General features: G+C 46.7%; 1 protein-coding gene across 1 annotated transcript in view; it reads right to left on the reverse strand.

Moving 5' to 3' along the window:
* The window catches only part of LOC119363554 (ranBP2-type zinc finger protein At1g67325-like), a 106931-nt gene that overhangs the window by 6247 nt on the left and 86422 nt on the right, over positions 1 to 14262 (reverse strand). The window contains exon 2 of the mRNA XM_037628931.1: positions 4952 to 5070. Coding sequence (XP_037484828.1) covers positions 4952 to 5070 — 119 coding nt within the window. The remainder of the gene's footprint in view (positions 1 to 4951; positions 5071 to 14262) is intronic.

Here is a 14262-nt window from a genome sequence, read left to right on the forward strand (position 1 = left end):
GGGGGCGATGGATGGAGAAATAGAGGAGGGGAACAAGAGCAGGCTCGCGCGGCGCGGTGGCCTCGCCGGCGACCAACAAGACGCGGCAGCCAAGCGGCCGGAGAGAGCCGCGTGCGAGACGAACAGTGGGAGGAAAGGGAATGAGAAAGGGGGCCAACGCGGCTCGCGCGGGGCAGTGACCCGACGCGGTCGCCGGCGGTCGGCCTGGCCTTTACCCGCTGCCGGCGTGGCCATTAGCGGAGAAAGCTGCAGAGGCGAGCGGCGCGTGCGGGGAGGGGAATGTGCTAGGGTTCGATCGGGGGCGACAGGTCGCTTGGTTTTGATCCAGCGAGATGCGCGCTGGACCGTCGGATCGTCACGGACGGCCGTGATTCAAACCCTAACCCGCAGCTGGGCCACTGGGCCGAAAGTGGAGAGGGGCGCCCTGGGTGGAGGCCAGCGGCCGCGCGCGCTGGGCCGGGGCTAAGCTGCGCTGCTGTTTTTCCTTTCTCGTTTTAATAGTTTTTTGTCCAAATTTTTTTAGGGCAAAATTTCATATAGTTTTTCTATTCAATTTTAATCCAACGAAAATTTGTTTAGAAAATAGAAAAGTAAACAGAAAAAGTTTCTGAAAATGAAAATAGAAAATTTTCAGAAAAAGAAATGTTCATGAATTTTACAAAGAAAATAATAAAGTTCATGAATTTTGATTTTGTCAAAGAAAAGTTTCTGAAAAGTAAAAAAGTTCATGAATTTTACATTAATGTTTCCGCTGCAAAGTAAAAGTTTTATCCTCAGAATGGATTGGAACCAACGGGAAAATTTAATTGGCAGAACTTTTCTTAGCAATGCTTTTCCTTGTGGGTGAAATCAGATTCATATAGTTTACGCTATGACAAAAGAAAGATATTTGTTTTAAAGTTAAAAAATCGTATTGTTATTTTCTGACCAACGTTGATGATAATAGTACTATAATTCTATGAGTCTTATGTTCAAAGCTTAAATCTCTAATAATTTTTGTATCAAAGTGATCAATTTTCAGAGAACAGATAAAGATCAAGAAATGCTCTTGAGCTAGAGAAATGTATATTTCTTGTTCCTGCTGCAATAAAGTTGATGATGATGATTATTTCTTAGCTAAGTTGTTTAATAGAAATACTATCATCACATTGTTTATGAGTTATATGCATTAATTCCATTTCCGCCCAACGGTGATATGGAATTAATGTAGAAGGATGATGTTTTATTCTAATTCTGCCACAATGGTGATTTAGAATATAAAAGGAAAGTTTTAAAAGGTTTAATGTGCATATTTTTTAACCAGACCAACGTAGGGTTATTTTTTACGCTCACTATTGTTGATTATTCGCTAAGTTTTCTCAGACTAAAAGTTTTTCATGCTTTCATTCATGAAAGTGAATGGTTGGATACTTGTGACCCGAAAGATGACCAAGAAAGGTCATAACGTGAGGGAGTATGTTCTCTCTAAAGAATGGTTTCAAAAGAAAAGAGATAGATCATTGAGAGTCTTGGTTGACGAATGTCTTTCATGTACTCTCTATGGAGAAGATTTTTGAGTCAACATGATTTGATATGAAACAAGCAACATGCGTGTTTAATTTGACCAACGTTGGATCAAGCATGTGTGTCAAAGAGCATTCAGATTTATTCCTAAATTTCGTGCTTGAATATAGAGTCAAAAGAGCCAATTCTGGCATTTATGTCCCTTACAGGGAATTACCCGCATGGCGGGAAAAGATAATTATGATAAAACCCGCATGACGGGAAAAGTCTAGGAAACTACCTGCGTAATGGGATAAAGTTGACATAATATTTTGTCAAAAATCCCGTATGGTGGGAGAAATTTTGACAAAGGACTTATCCTATATGATAGGAGAAAGATATGATGACTCGTGTGCTTTTAATGTGTCCTACTCTGGGAGAAAAGTATGGAGTAGCTATTATGCTTTTCTAGTATCGACCGTACACCTTATGTGTAACGGTTATTAAGCACTCAATAAATTCAAAGAGAATAAAAGTTACAGACGAACCTAAAGATAAGAATGATATGCAAGTGTGACTTGCAAAACTACTAATGATAAAGAACTCTGTTGAGTTTCTAAAATGGAATGAGGAAAATTTACTCCATACCAGTTAACAGATAACTTCATTCAGCATGAAGTAGATAATCAAAATTTCCTCAATTCACAAGAGTTCTAAATGGTTTTCAAAATTGTGGCAGAAAAGTTCTTGCCACATTTCGAGGGGGAGAAAGTATTGTGAATGATGAAACTCCCCTACATAATGTGCACATGATTCATCTAAATTGATCTATAAATGATGAATGTGATCGTCGGGGGAGTACGATGGTCACAATAATGATACACAATAACGATACCCCTAAAGTAAAGAGATAGCTATATTCCTTGAATCTTATAGTTTCCGATTGGAAGATAGCATAGTCAACCAGTATTCATACTGAACGAGATTCAAAAGTAAAAGATGGTGCTTATGAAGAAAGTTTTGACAGAGCAAACCCAAAATAAGAAATCTAGGGGAGCTATTTTGTTGGCTACCTAGATAAAGTAAAAGACGATAGAGTATACCATAAGGCTTGTATAGACTATATCTGGGGGAGCATGTTGTATGACCTATACAACATCTGTTGTTAGCTCTATAAAAGTATGAACGAGTAAATATAGATCTTGTGATATAGGACCCTGTAAAATCTATTGCCTCTTGGCAATGAAAGACTAGAATTAATTGCCGCTCGGCAATAACTGAGCAACAACATCCCCATATGAAAGAAGTACCAGTACCTGAATGAGAAAATCAGATATGTCTGATGACTATAAAGTCCCATGTTAGAGAAATTAAAATTAGAGGTTGATACCACCTCATTTAAAGCTCAATCGAGCTTTGAGAAGTGTCTTCTTATCTAAATGATAAGAGACTATGTGAGATGAAATGAAATTGGTGAATCCCGACGATGTTTGGGACTCATGAGTAATTTCCAATGGAGCCAAATAAGTAGGTTGTAAAGAGTTTACAAGGACAATGTGACTCCAAAGGAAATATGTAAAGGTGTAAAACACGACTTAAATCGAAAGGTTTTTTTCCACGTTTTACACTGAATAGATTACAATGAGTGTTGGTAGCACATCATGATCTGAGTTACATCAGATGAAAGATATTATTATCTGAGTTACATTAGATGAAAAGTAAAGAACACAGGGGATACTGCCCGAAGAAGTCTTTTATGGACTAAAGCAATCAAATATTGTTTTGGGTTAAAGAAAATGAGAGGACAATTGTGTTTGTATAAAGTTATAGAATGGGAATTTCATTTTCTAATCATGTACATGCGGATAACATTCTACTTGTTAGTAGTGATGTTAATCTACTGCAGGAGGAAAAGAAGTTCTTGTCCTCAAAGTTCAAAAGAATGTTCTTGGTAGAATGTCTCTCGTTATAAGGATCGAGATTCACCGAGAAAAGAATAAAAGGGGTATTAGGAGTGTCGCATGGACATGCTAAGGAAAGTTTCTAAAGTATGCATGCGAGAAAACCTATGCCTATTCTCATAGTAAAGGGTAATGATTTTGGGAACTTTAGTGTTCCAAAAGTCAAATCAAAATAGACCAAATGAATATGGTACCATATGCTTCAACTATTGGAAGCTTAATGAATGCAAAAGTATAACATTACCCTGACACAATTCATCACTGGAATGGAGTCAAAAATATCGGCCTCATGCTAAAAGGAGCAAGTGCTCTGAGAAGGTTGTGAATACAGAGATAGAACTTGTGAAATATACAGCGAAATCCACAATTGTCGCTGACTTTCACACTTGGAGTTTTTGTGTGGAAAAACTCTAAAGAATGAATCAATTATCATTAATATGATGTAAATTTAATGTACAGCATGATATGAGGCTGAGGGACAGACAAAAAGGTTAAAGAAACGTGTACCCGGAGTTGATAATGGTTGACAGCAGCAATAACCATTAAGTAATTCGCTCCTATGACAACGAGTCAAGCGTGGTGACAAACACATTGACACAAAGTTATGCGTTGTTAAGGAGAAAGTTCGGAATTATGTTGAAATGCTTGGAACATGAAAGCAACAGACAAGTGTTTGCAGATCTGCTTAATGAAGGCTTTGCATTCAGAGAACACACAGTCGACATGGGTTTATGGTATAGTCTATGTTTTCCGGACAATAAAGGGCCCAAAAGTTAATGTATATATTTCAAAACAGAGAGGTGTGTTGTAGCTGTCAAGTCCATCGGCGATTGACCGCGACGACAGCGAAGCTCATACGCATTAATCTGTGATGAAATGAGTACTTTGAAAAGAGTTATTTCAAACTACAAAGTTATAAATTTGAAAGATGAGATCAAGGGGGAGAATGTTAGTATTGATCTCTCCACCAATGGGCCCAAAGGCCCATTGGACCCTTGACTCGCTCCCTGATCAGGGGAGCCCAACCCAACTGGGTTGTGGGCCCCTGTCACGCCGGCTATAAGAGGGAGGTGGGGGCCACTAGGGCACGAACGCCAAAACAGAACCGTCGCCCACCTCCCTGACCTGACTGATCGAGGAAAGCCGGAGAGCGATGGGAAGCTCCACAGTGCCACCAGCCACTTCACCACTTCGCCACCACCTCCCCATCTCACTGCAATCACCGCCGCCACAACACCACCATGGCTGCTGGTTCGAGCTCATCGAGCCAAGGAGAAGGTAGGACCACCGGGATCCCTAACCCTAACCGATCCAGAGAAATTTTTCTTCTGAATTTTACTGCTATAGAAGGTTGGGGGGGAAACCCAAAACGACCAAGACCAGTATGTTGTTACATACAGACCTGAGCCTATATGCGCTCCACCAAAGATAAAAGGAAATAAGCTGAAGCTCTAATGTTGGCCTATTTTCCATCAGTAATGACATTACTTGGGGAATCTACAACTTACTGGGCTTGGACTCGGTGATGGACGAGGTGCACCACAGGCTCCACGGTTGCAAACATTTCTAAAACTGAAGTTGACATTACCACACTGAAGACAATTCCAGTCACCCTCCCTTACAGACACTGAAAATAGTAGAACTTTCTTTTAACCAACAAGACTCAAGTAAACCATGACAGCATGACAAGTTTCCTCTCTGAAAGAGAGAAAAAACTCTAGACGGTAAAATATACAAAGAAAACTTAAAGACAGTATACAAACACAAGGACATTTAACTCTAGGAGTGTTCCTCCAACAATGCAAGTAAATCATGGTACCAGCGATGAAATAACAAGTATACCAGACTGCAAGCCTGCTGGCCAAGGAAAGTCTATTTTTTGTATGTGATGCCGCTTTACATTCTTTTTTTTTACGTAAGGATGCTTCTAATCTTCCAGAGACTAACTTAGACAGGTACAACCTTCACCCACACAAGGGACCAAAAGTCTAAAACTGCACAAAATCTGTGAACATAATTGGTGGTAACAAACAACAGCTATAAATGTGAACTGATCCACCCGAGAACTCGATGCAGTAGATGGGGCACAAACTAATATGATGAGCAATGAATTCATGGATGGTCTTAAGCTAATCATACAGTTGAGTACTACAGTGAAATAGCACGACATATAACCCCAAAAAAATCATGTACCGTTACAGAAAACTACAGTGTTCCCTGCACAGTCCATGCGTGTGTGGGTCAAGGGTATCAATCATCAGTACTTGCTATGCTCTTGACTTGGTATACAAACTAAAAAAAAATCATGAACCAAACTAATTTTCGCATCCATTCTTCTTTTTTCCTAATCTTTCCCTAATCCCTCCCTAATTTTTTTAATAATAAAATACGGATAGGGTCTCTGGGTTCACCGTCACAATACGCTTTCTTCTCGTGTCATAATACACTTTTATGATTTGTGTAGACAAAATCGTAATAGAAATGAGGTGGTACTAATTTAGGGTCCACACGTCCTTGTGGAATTTTTCGTTTGTCCGTCGTGATAAGCATACCCGATTGGGCCTCTGGCCATCCATCAGCAGCCTGCGTTGTGGCCCAACAACGAAGGTGCTTATGTCAGGTATCGAACAGGCAAAAAATAGGTGCTGATGTCAGGTATCGAACTCACCACCTACCATTGGTATTCCTTAGGTAGATCCAACTGATTTAAGTCATGCTTGTGTAAAGAGAACAAGTTTCATATGTATTGTATAGTACCACCTCGCCTCTTTGCGTATAACTTCACCAATTTATATATGAGTACAAGTTGAAATCAATAAGCTTCTTGAGAGTAAGCCTCTTTGCGTATAACTTCACCAATTTATATATGAGTACAAGTTGAAATTAATAAGCTTCTTGAGAGTAATAAGGAGAGGGAATTAGCCGATTAAATTGGCTGAAGCACAACGGCCACTCCATTCATGGAGCGATTAGTGGAAAAAATTTAAGCGATTAAATCGGCTGATGCACACAGCCATGCCGCTCTTGTGGTCAATTAGAACAGAATTAATTGAGAGAGTCCAATAATTAATGAGAGAGAGAGAGAGAGGGGAATTCACTTTTATGTTAATTCTAGGACCACTTCTCGAGCAAATATACAGACTCATTCACTTTTAATATAATTTGAAGGTCTTGTTGCAAATTATTGATAAATCACATATAATTTTGCACAACGGAAAGTTTCAGGGAAACTCGAGCTACACGGTACCTCTTATCCTTGCAGCGAAGCTCGAGCTACACGGTACCTCTTTCTTTTTAGAGAAAAGGCCAGAGCCCGACTTTATAAATAAAGCCACATGGCAGCGTCACAGGAAACCGAACAGGAGCGAAACCAGCTAACATGACAACACACAGAGTGCACGGAGCGAAAAGTTGAGAGTAACCAAAGAAGGAAGGATACGGGCAACTGACATACACGGCGCGCAGGTCGGAAAGGAGAGAGACCTAAACTCCGCAAACAACACCACCAGGATTAGACGACGGGATCCCGCCCGGAGATAAGAGATGCCGAAGCCCGAATTTTGACGATGAGCAGGTCCAGGGCATCCCGATCAACCTCCTTAGTCAATGATCTCCACTGCTGCAATAATATACATGATTTGAAAAGAACGTCAGCAGGCTTAGATGGGAAGATATGCTCAATAGTAAATTTGTTCCTAATGGTCCAAAGAGCCCAACATAAGGCTCCCAGGCCGACCCAAAACACCCTCTTGGTGACCCCAACCAAAGCTTTGGCTAGAGTTCGAATATGGGAAAAAGAGGAGGGGTTCCAAGAGACCTGAAGCCAAGATCTGACACAACACCAAACCAACTTGGCCAGCGCGCAATTGAAAAAGATGTGATCAGAGTTCTCCAAGGCCCCACAGAGATGACAAAACTCCGAACCAGGCCCATTGCGCTTTTTGATCTGGTCAGCAGCCGGAAGGCGACCACGAAAGGCTTGCCAAAGGAAAATTTTAATCTTAGGAGGGACTTTGGACTTCCAAACGCAAGAGAGTCTGGACGAAGGAATACCATCGATAAGTCTAGAATAAAGCGACTTAACCGAAAATCTAGCTGAGGCCGAATGAGGCCAAACCACAGAATCGGCCGACTCCGAGAACACGGGGAAGAGGGCAGAGAGACTTTGCCAATCTTCCAACTCTTCAGGAGACAGGGCCCGACGAAAAGCCAAATCCCAGTTATTAGCTGCCACCTCCGTGATGGAGATATTCAGATTAGGACAATAAGGAAAACAGAACCGGAAAGCTCGCAGCTAGGGGGGCATCCCCAGACCACCAGTCCAACCAAAAGCGAACAACCATCCCATTACCAACATTAAATTTAACATGTTCCAGAAAGATCGGTCTGACTTTGACAAGGGATTTCCAAAATTGAGACCCACGCCTGGCGGTGGCAAACAGAGGGTTGGAGAGTGGGAAGTATTTAGCCTTAAGAATCGAAAACCACAGCGAATCGGCCCCACTAGTCAAAATTTTCCACCACCACTTGATAAGCAAACATATGTTCATTACCCGAGTATTAATAATGCCTAACCCCCCAAGGTTTTTAGGCTTACACATATGTTGCCACTTGACCAGCCTATATTTCCGTTTGTTATCCGTGGAATTCCAGTAGAAAGCTCCCCTATGTTTGTCGAAACCAGCATGCACGCCATCCGTAAGAAGATAAAAGCCCATAAGAAACATGGGGAGAGAGGATAAGCAGGAGTTAATTAGAGAAACTTTGCCAGCATTGGTATTGTATCTGCCCCTCCAAGGGAGCACCCTGTTCCCCACTTTAGCGACCGCCGGAGCGAAATCTTTAGCATGGAGCACGCCAGGAGAAATAGTAAGGCCTAAATACTTGAAGGGAAAGGAACCCAAAGAACAGTTAAGAAGCCTGGCAACCCGCAACGCTTCCGCCCCATCCACACCCGTCACCAGGACCTCACTTTTAGCGAAATTAATCTTAAGACCCGAAACAGCTTCGAAACACAGCAGGATGAATTTCAGGTTAGCAATGCAGGCGTCATCCAACTCCACCAAGATAATAGTATCATCCGCATATTGCAAGTGGGAAACACCCTCCGAAAGTAAATGGGAGACCACAGGAGCAATGTGCCCACAACGGGCCGCCCTGGAGAGCATGCACGAGAAGGCATTGGCCATAAAATTAAAAAGAACAGGGGAAGCAGGATCCCCTTGGCGCAGGCCCCTACCATTTGCGAAGAAATTGCTAACGAAACCATTACCGAAACGGCAGTATGGCCACCCGAGACCAGCTGCATGATACGATGAACATAAGCATCATCGAAGCCTTTAGCAAGAAGGACTTGCTTGAGGAAGGGCCAGCTAACAGAGTCATAAGCTTTCTCAAAATCTAACTTAAGGATAATCGCTTTAGCTCTCCGAGCGTGAAGATCGTGAACAATCTCATGAAGGGATAGGATACCATCGAGGATGAAACGCCCTTTGATGAAAGCAGATTGATAAGGACTAATAACTCTATGAGCAACCGATGACAAACGATTCGCAAAGCCTTTAGCCGGGAATTTGGCAAAGTTGTTAATCAAAGCAATAGGCCGAAATTGGGAAATAACATCAGCACCCTTAACCTTGGGGATCAGGGATATCACAGCGTAGTTCAAGCGAGAGATATCGACAGTACCAAGACAAAAACCCTGGATAACATTACAAACCAGCTGTTTCAACTGGGGCCAAAATTTCCGAAAAAAGGAATGGAGAAGCCGTCTGGCCCAGAAGCAGCATTAGGATTGGCAGTGTTAACAACATCCCAAATTTCCTGATCAAAAAGAGGAATCATCAAGGAGGCATTCTCCTCGGGTGAGATTTTAAGACCTAAGTCCCAAAGGGAAGAGAGATAGAGAAGCCCAATTGAGGTTTAGCCCCCAACAACGAAGAGAAAAAGGCCACCACATGAGCCATAATAGCAGACTGCTCCGAAGATCGCACACCATTAATCAACAGGCTATTGATACTACAACGCCTACGCTTACCGTTCGCAATCGCAAAGAAATACGCTGTAGGGGAGTCACCTTTTAGAGTCTAGTTTAGAGTACCCCGCTGACGCCAATAAATCTCAGCCTGGTGGTGCAACTGCAATAAAGCGGCCTCAAGATTATAACAAACCACCCAACCATCGTCAGAAAGCCCAGTAGAATCGGCCGCGTGATCCAGCGACAAAATCTGGTCCTCGAGGAAAGATTTGGTACAACGATCCTCCGCCGCACGATTACGAGACCAACCTCTGAGGAATTTACGCAGGGTATAGGAGCACGAGTGCCAATCATCTAGAGGCCCAAAAGAGCAAGCATTGGAGGAAAGAGAAAGGGAAATCTTCGCTGCAACCATGTCAACAAAGCCATCCACAGACAGCCATGAGGCATCGAATTGAAATCTAGCCGGAGGCCTAAGGCTAATGGAACTGTCGTCAAGAATTAAGGGGGTATGATCAGAACCGATAATGCATTTGGCATTAAGAGAAGCCCTAGGGAACAAGGAATCCCACCTGGGACAAAGGAAGACTCTATCAAGCACTGATCTAATAGGATTAGCCTGATGATTGGACCATGTATAGTGGGCTCCCCTCCCCGGGGAAGCTCACGAATAGCATTGGCACTAATGAAGTCGTTAAAGGCATTAGCTAGAGGCCAGGAGAAGTTATCATTACTCTTTTCATTAGGGCACCGCAGAAGATTAAAGTCTCCCCCGATAACCATCGGTAAGTTACAAGAATCGATCTTCAACGAAAGTTCATTAAGGAATACAGCCGACAAAGAATGGTCTGCAGGCCCATAAACAACGATAAACTCACAGAGAATATTCATATCTTTATGAGATGGAACAACACTGGCCCAAAAGATCCCATGATCAAAAGCAACAAAATCAAAAATATCTTTATTGGAGCCAATCAAGATCCCACCAGAGTGACCCGAAGCAGGTAAAAATTGCTAATTGAATTTGTCCATGCCCACAATAGCAGAGAAATCATTGGGGGAGAAGGAATCCTTGAAGGTTTCAACCAGCCCCACAAAGTCAATAGAATTAGAACGAACCAACTCTTTAAGTTGGTCACGGCGCCCCCTAGCACCGACCCCCCTAATATTCCAAAATAACGCCCTCATTTATAAGAAAGATTCTTGATTCGGAGACTCGACCTGCAAGGGGCCATGCAGGATTTAGCTCGCTTATTAGTGCCCCTCTTAGATAAGTTGGATTGGGGTTGGCCACTACCAGCACCCGTGTCCACACCCGGACCACAACTAGCATCCCCTACCGGAGAGGCAACGACCTCTTTGGCTTTAGCAATGGCTGCCTGAGCTATCTCGTTAGCCCGAATAATAGCAAGTAGCGAACTAGGAGAACCAACAGAGGAATCAACACCACACCCACATCCGACATGATATTTAAAAGGTGATCATTGGAAAGAGAAGGTAGAACCAACCGAACCGGAGAAGCAACAACAGAGGGGACGGGAGAAGTACCTGGGGGAGGGAGATCCTTCGCCGCAGCCCGCTTCTTAGCCCGCTCCAGGATAGAGCCACCAGAATTCGCCACCCGCCTTCCTTTGCGAGTCGTGGACACCGGAGATCGAACCGCAGGCGACCGCGCAGCAGGAGAGCCACCATGGGGACCCGAGCGGGACATAGATCCCAAATCTTGATCCAGACGCCGATAGACCCCCGCCATGGATTGCTTCGAGCCCGACGAGTTCCGGCTCTTAGCCGAGAATTTGCGCACTAAGGATTTCTTCTTCCGGAGGGACTGGGATTCCACCACATCACGAGCCGGGAAGACAGGGAGATCTTCAATTCCCGAACGAGTGGGGGAGAGTGGGCGGACAGGAAGATTGGAGCAAGCACCAGAGACGGGGGTAGCAGAGCAGGGCGGGAACTTCGATAAATCAGCATCAGCAGTAGAAACAGTCAGAGCAGCAGGCGGGATCACCGAGTCATCACGAGGAGCACCACCAGAAGGAGCTTGGGATTGAAACAGCTCACGTTCAGAATATGCCAGACCATCCCATTCAGATTGGGTGAAGCGGAGGTTAGACCCAAAACTCTGATTAGGGCCACCCAAAGATCCGTCCCCCTCCTTATCATGCTTGTCCTTAGGGTTAGAAGGAGGAGGAGGGGGAGGTGGGGCCTGAAAAGCGGCCGCCCCCTCCACCCGCACCCGAAGCCTAATACCATTGGGAGAGGGAAAGATATCAATTGAGCCATGCACCCGTTCAGGATCCACACACCAAACCTTCATCCTAGCAGGGCCAACCTTGTTCAGAGATTCCTCATCCACCTCAATGGGCTTCCCAATCAAAACCCCGAAGGACATGAGAAAAGCAGGCGAGCGGAGACTGGCAGGCAAATCATCAATCAGAACCCAAACTTGGGATAGAGGACCAACTGCCGTACCATTGCAAGAAGCCGCTTTGACAGAAACCACCAATTGATTGAGGGGCAAGGTGAAACTAGTGCATGAGGCAATCATCCGCAAACATTCTTTGGAGGGAAACACCACAGAGAACTCATATTCAGACATCTGCACAACTTGCCAGTCCCATCCAGCCTCATCCCAAATGCGGAGCCCTTCCAGAAGAGTTTGGGGCGAAATCTTTTGGTCCTTGACCGAGACAGTCACAGCATTAGACAAAGCATGAGCCACCTCCCGGACAGGCAGATCACCGTCGAAGGCGAAAAAGGCGCAACCAGGGAGGCCCGAGCCGAACTGGAGGACAGCGGGAGGTTTCTGCCTAGCCATGCAGTTGACCGTGAGGTGACCATCAGAGCGACAAATCAGGCAAAAAGGGGGGTTGGTGCAACGAGACTGGAAACGGCTAGGCCTGTGGCAAGCGAAGCAGGTGAGCGCCGAGGGGTTGCTATTGGAGGCAGAGGACGGGCGAGATTGCGGAAGCGACGGAGGAGGAGGCAGGATCCCATCCCCCATCCCCGGAAAAGGGGGAGCCCCAGAGGCCGGACCGGGCGGCCGACGCGCCAGCCCCGCGAAGGACCGAGGCGGCGGACGAGAACCAGCACCAACCCCAATGGAGCAAGGAGGAGGAGGAGCCGGAAGACGCGACGGAGCAGACGAGCCACGACCCACACCCGGAGCCGGAAGGGAGGCAGAAGACGAGGAAACTCCACCGCCAGAGGCCACCGCCGCCTCCCACGGATCCAGCACCGGAGAGAGAGAAGGGCCAGATCCAGAGCCCTGCGGGCCGGATCCAGGCACACCGTCCCTCTCCGAGCGCTGCAACCACTCCGGACCCGAAGCCCAGGCCTCGCGGTCACGAGCCACCTGCTCGCGCGCCGCCTGCTCCGCCTCCAACTTGGAGCGGAGCGAAGCCTCGAGCTCCAGATCCACCGCGGAGGCAGGGGAGTCCTCACGGCGCCGCTTGCTGCCCGAGAGCGCCTCGCAGGAAGAGCCCCATGACTTGTCCATGGAAAGCACCACAGCAAAAGGAAGGAGGAGGGGTGGAGGTGGGGAAGATCTAATGAGGCGACGAATGGGGAGATGGTGACGGCGCAGGTCGGAAGAGGAAGCCGGAAACCCTAGCAGAGGGGTGAAAGAGCCGTGGGGGATCCATAAATATCCCATCTGAGCCGTGCCCACCTGGGCCCGACTCACCAAATGGGCCGCAAGAGGTTGAGGAGCAGGAACCCGGCCGGTGGGCCCGACTGGGCCAGATGAGACAAGAGGGGGAAAGTCGACCACAGACGAGAGAAGGGGAGGAGAGGTAGGCCCACTGGGCAACGCTAAACCGCAAGGGCCAGCAAGCCCACACGAGGAAGCGGCCTGCGGCCCAATGGCCACCGCAGAGAAATCAAGATCTAGGTTTAGGTTACACGATGCCACCAACGGCCCCGCCGTCGTCACCGCCGGTGACAAGGCCGCCGCAGAGGAAGCCGGAGAGGGAGATGGGAGGCCTCCAAGCTCCCCATCTGGCGCACTGCCCAAGACACCGGGATCAGGAGACGCAACAGCAAACTTGCCAGACTTACGCCGCCGCCGCGAGATCCGGATCCAGCCATCGGCCGACGAAGACGCAGCCACCGGCCGGCCCCGGCCACCAGGGGCGAACTTGCGGAGGCGAGGAGCGGCGAAAGACACCACCGCCCCCAGCACAGGGCACGGGACCACAAGGGGAGGAGGCCGACGACCGCGACTCCTCCACATCGGACGCAAGGGCCCAAAAGCGAGACCCAAGCACCGGAAGCGGAGAAGAAGGAGGGGAGAGCCCCACCCGTGGGGAGACAGGGGAGAGGGGAGGGAGAGCACCTGCACGCGGAGAGGAGGACGGCCGGGCACCGGCCAGCGGGACAAAGCGGGGAGCGGAAAGCCTAGGGCGAGGAGGGGAGGAGGGGGGGCATTGGGGATTTTTGACTGCCCACACGGTACCTCTTATCCTACCCGTCTACTCGCATCAAGATCTATGCTTCACTTGAGCATCTCCTGCCCGCACCAGCGTCATTAGGCAGAGTTGACCGGCCCCACTCTTCCTCTCTCTCCGATTTGGGAACGGACTGTTAGAAGGGAAAGAGGGGATTGGTGAAATAGTTGATGTTATTGCTTGAGCCTCATGGGCATATATATAGGAGTACAAGGTCGTCTTGGAGTACAAGGCAAGGTGGAATAAATCCTACGCTATCCTATGTTTCCATAATAACAATGATACTCAACATCCCCCCGCAGTCACAACGGGAGCGACACAGACGGTGAGACTGAAGAAGAATCCGAAGGGAAGCCGACGGAACCCCCCCCCCCCCACACACACACAGTCG

This window comes from Triticum dicoccoides, chromosome 2B (genome assembly GCF_002162155.2).
Source record: "Triticum dicoccoides isolate Atlit2015 ecotype Zavitan chromosome 2B, WEW_v2.0, whole genome shotgun sequence".
In the NCBI taxonomy this organism is placed as follows: domain Eukaryota; kingdom Viridiplantae; phylum Streptophyta; class Magnoliopsida; order Poales; family Poaceae; genus Triticum; species Triticum dicoccoides.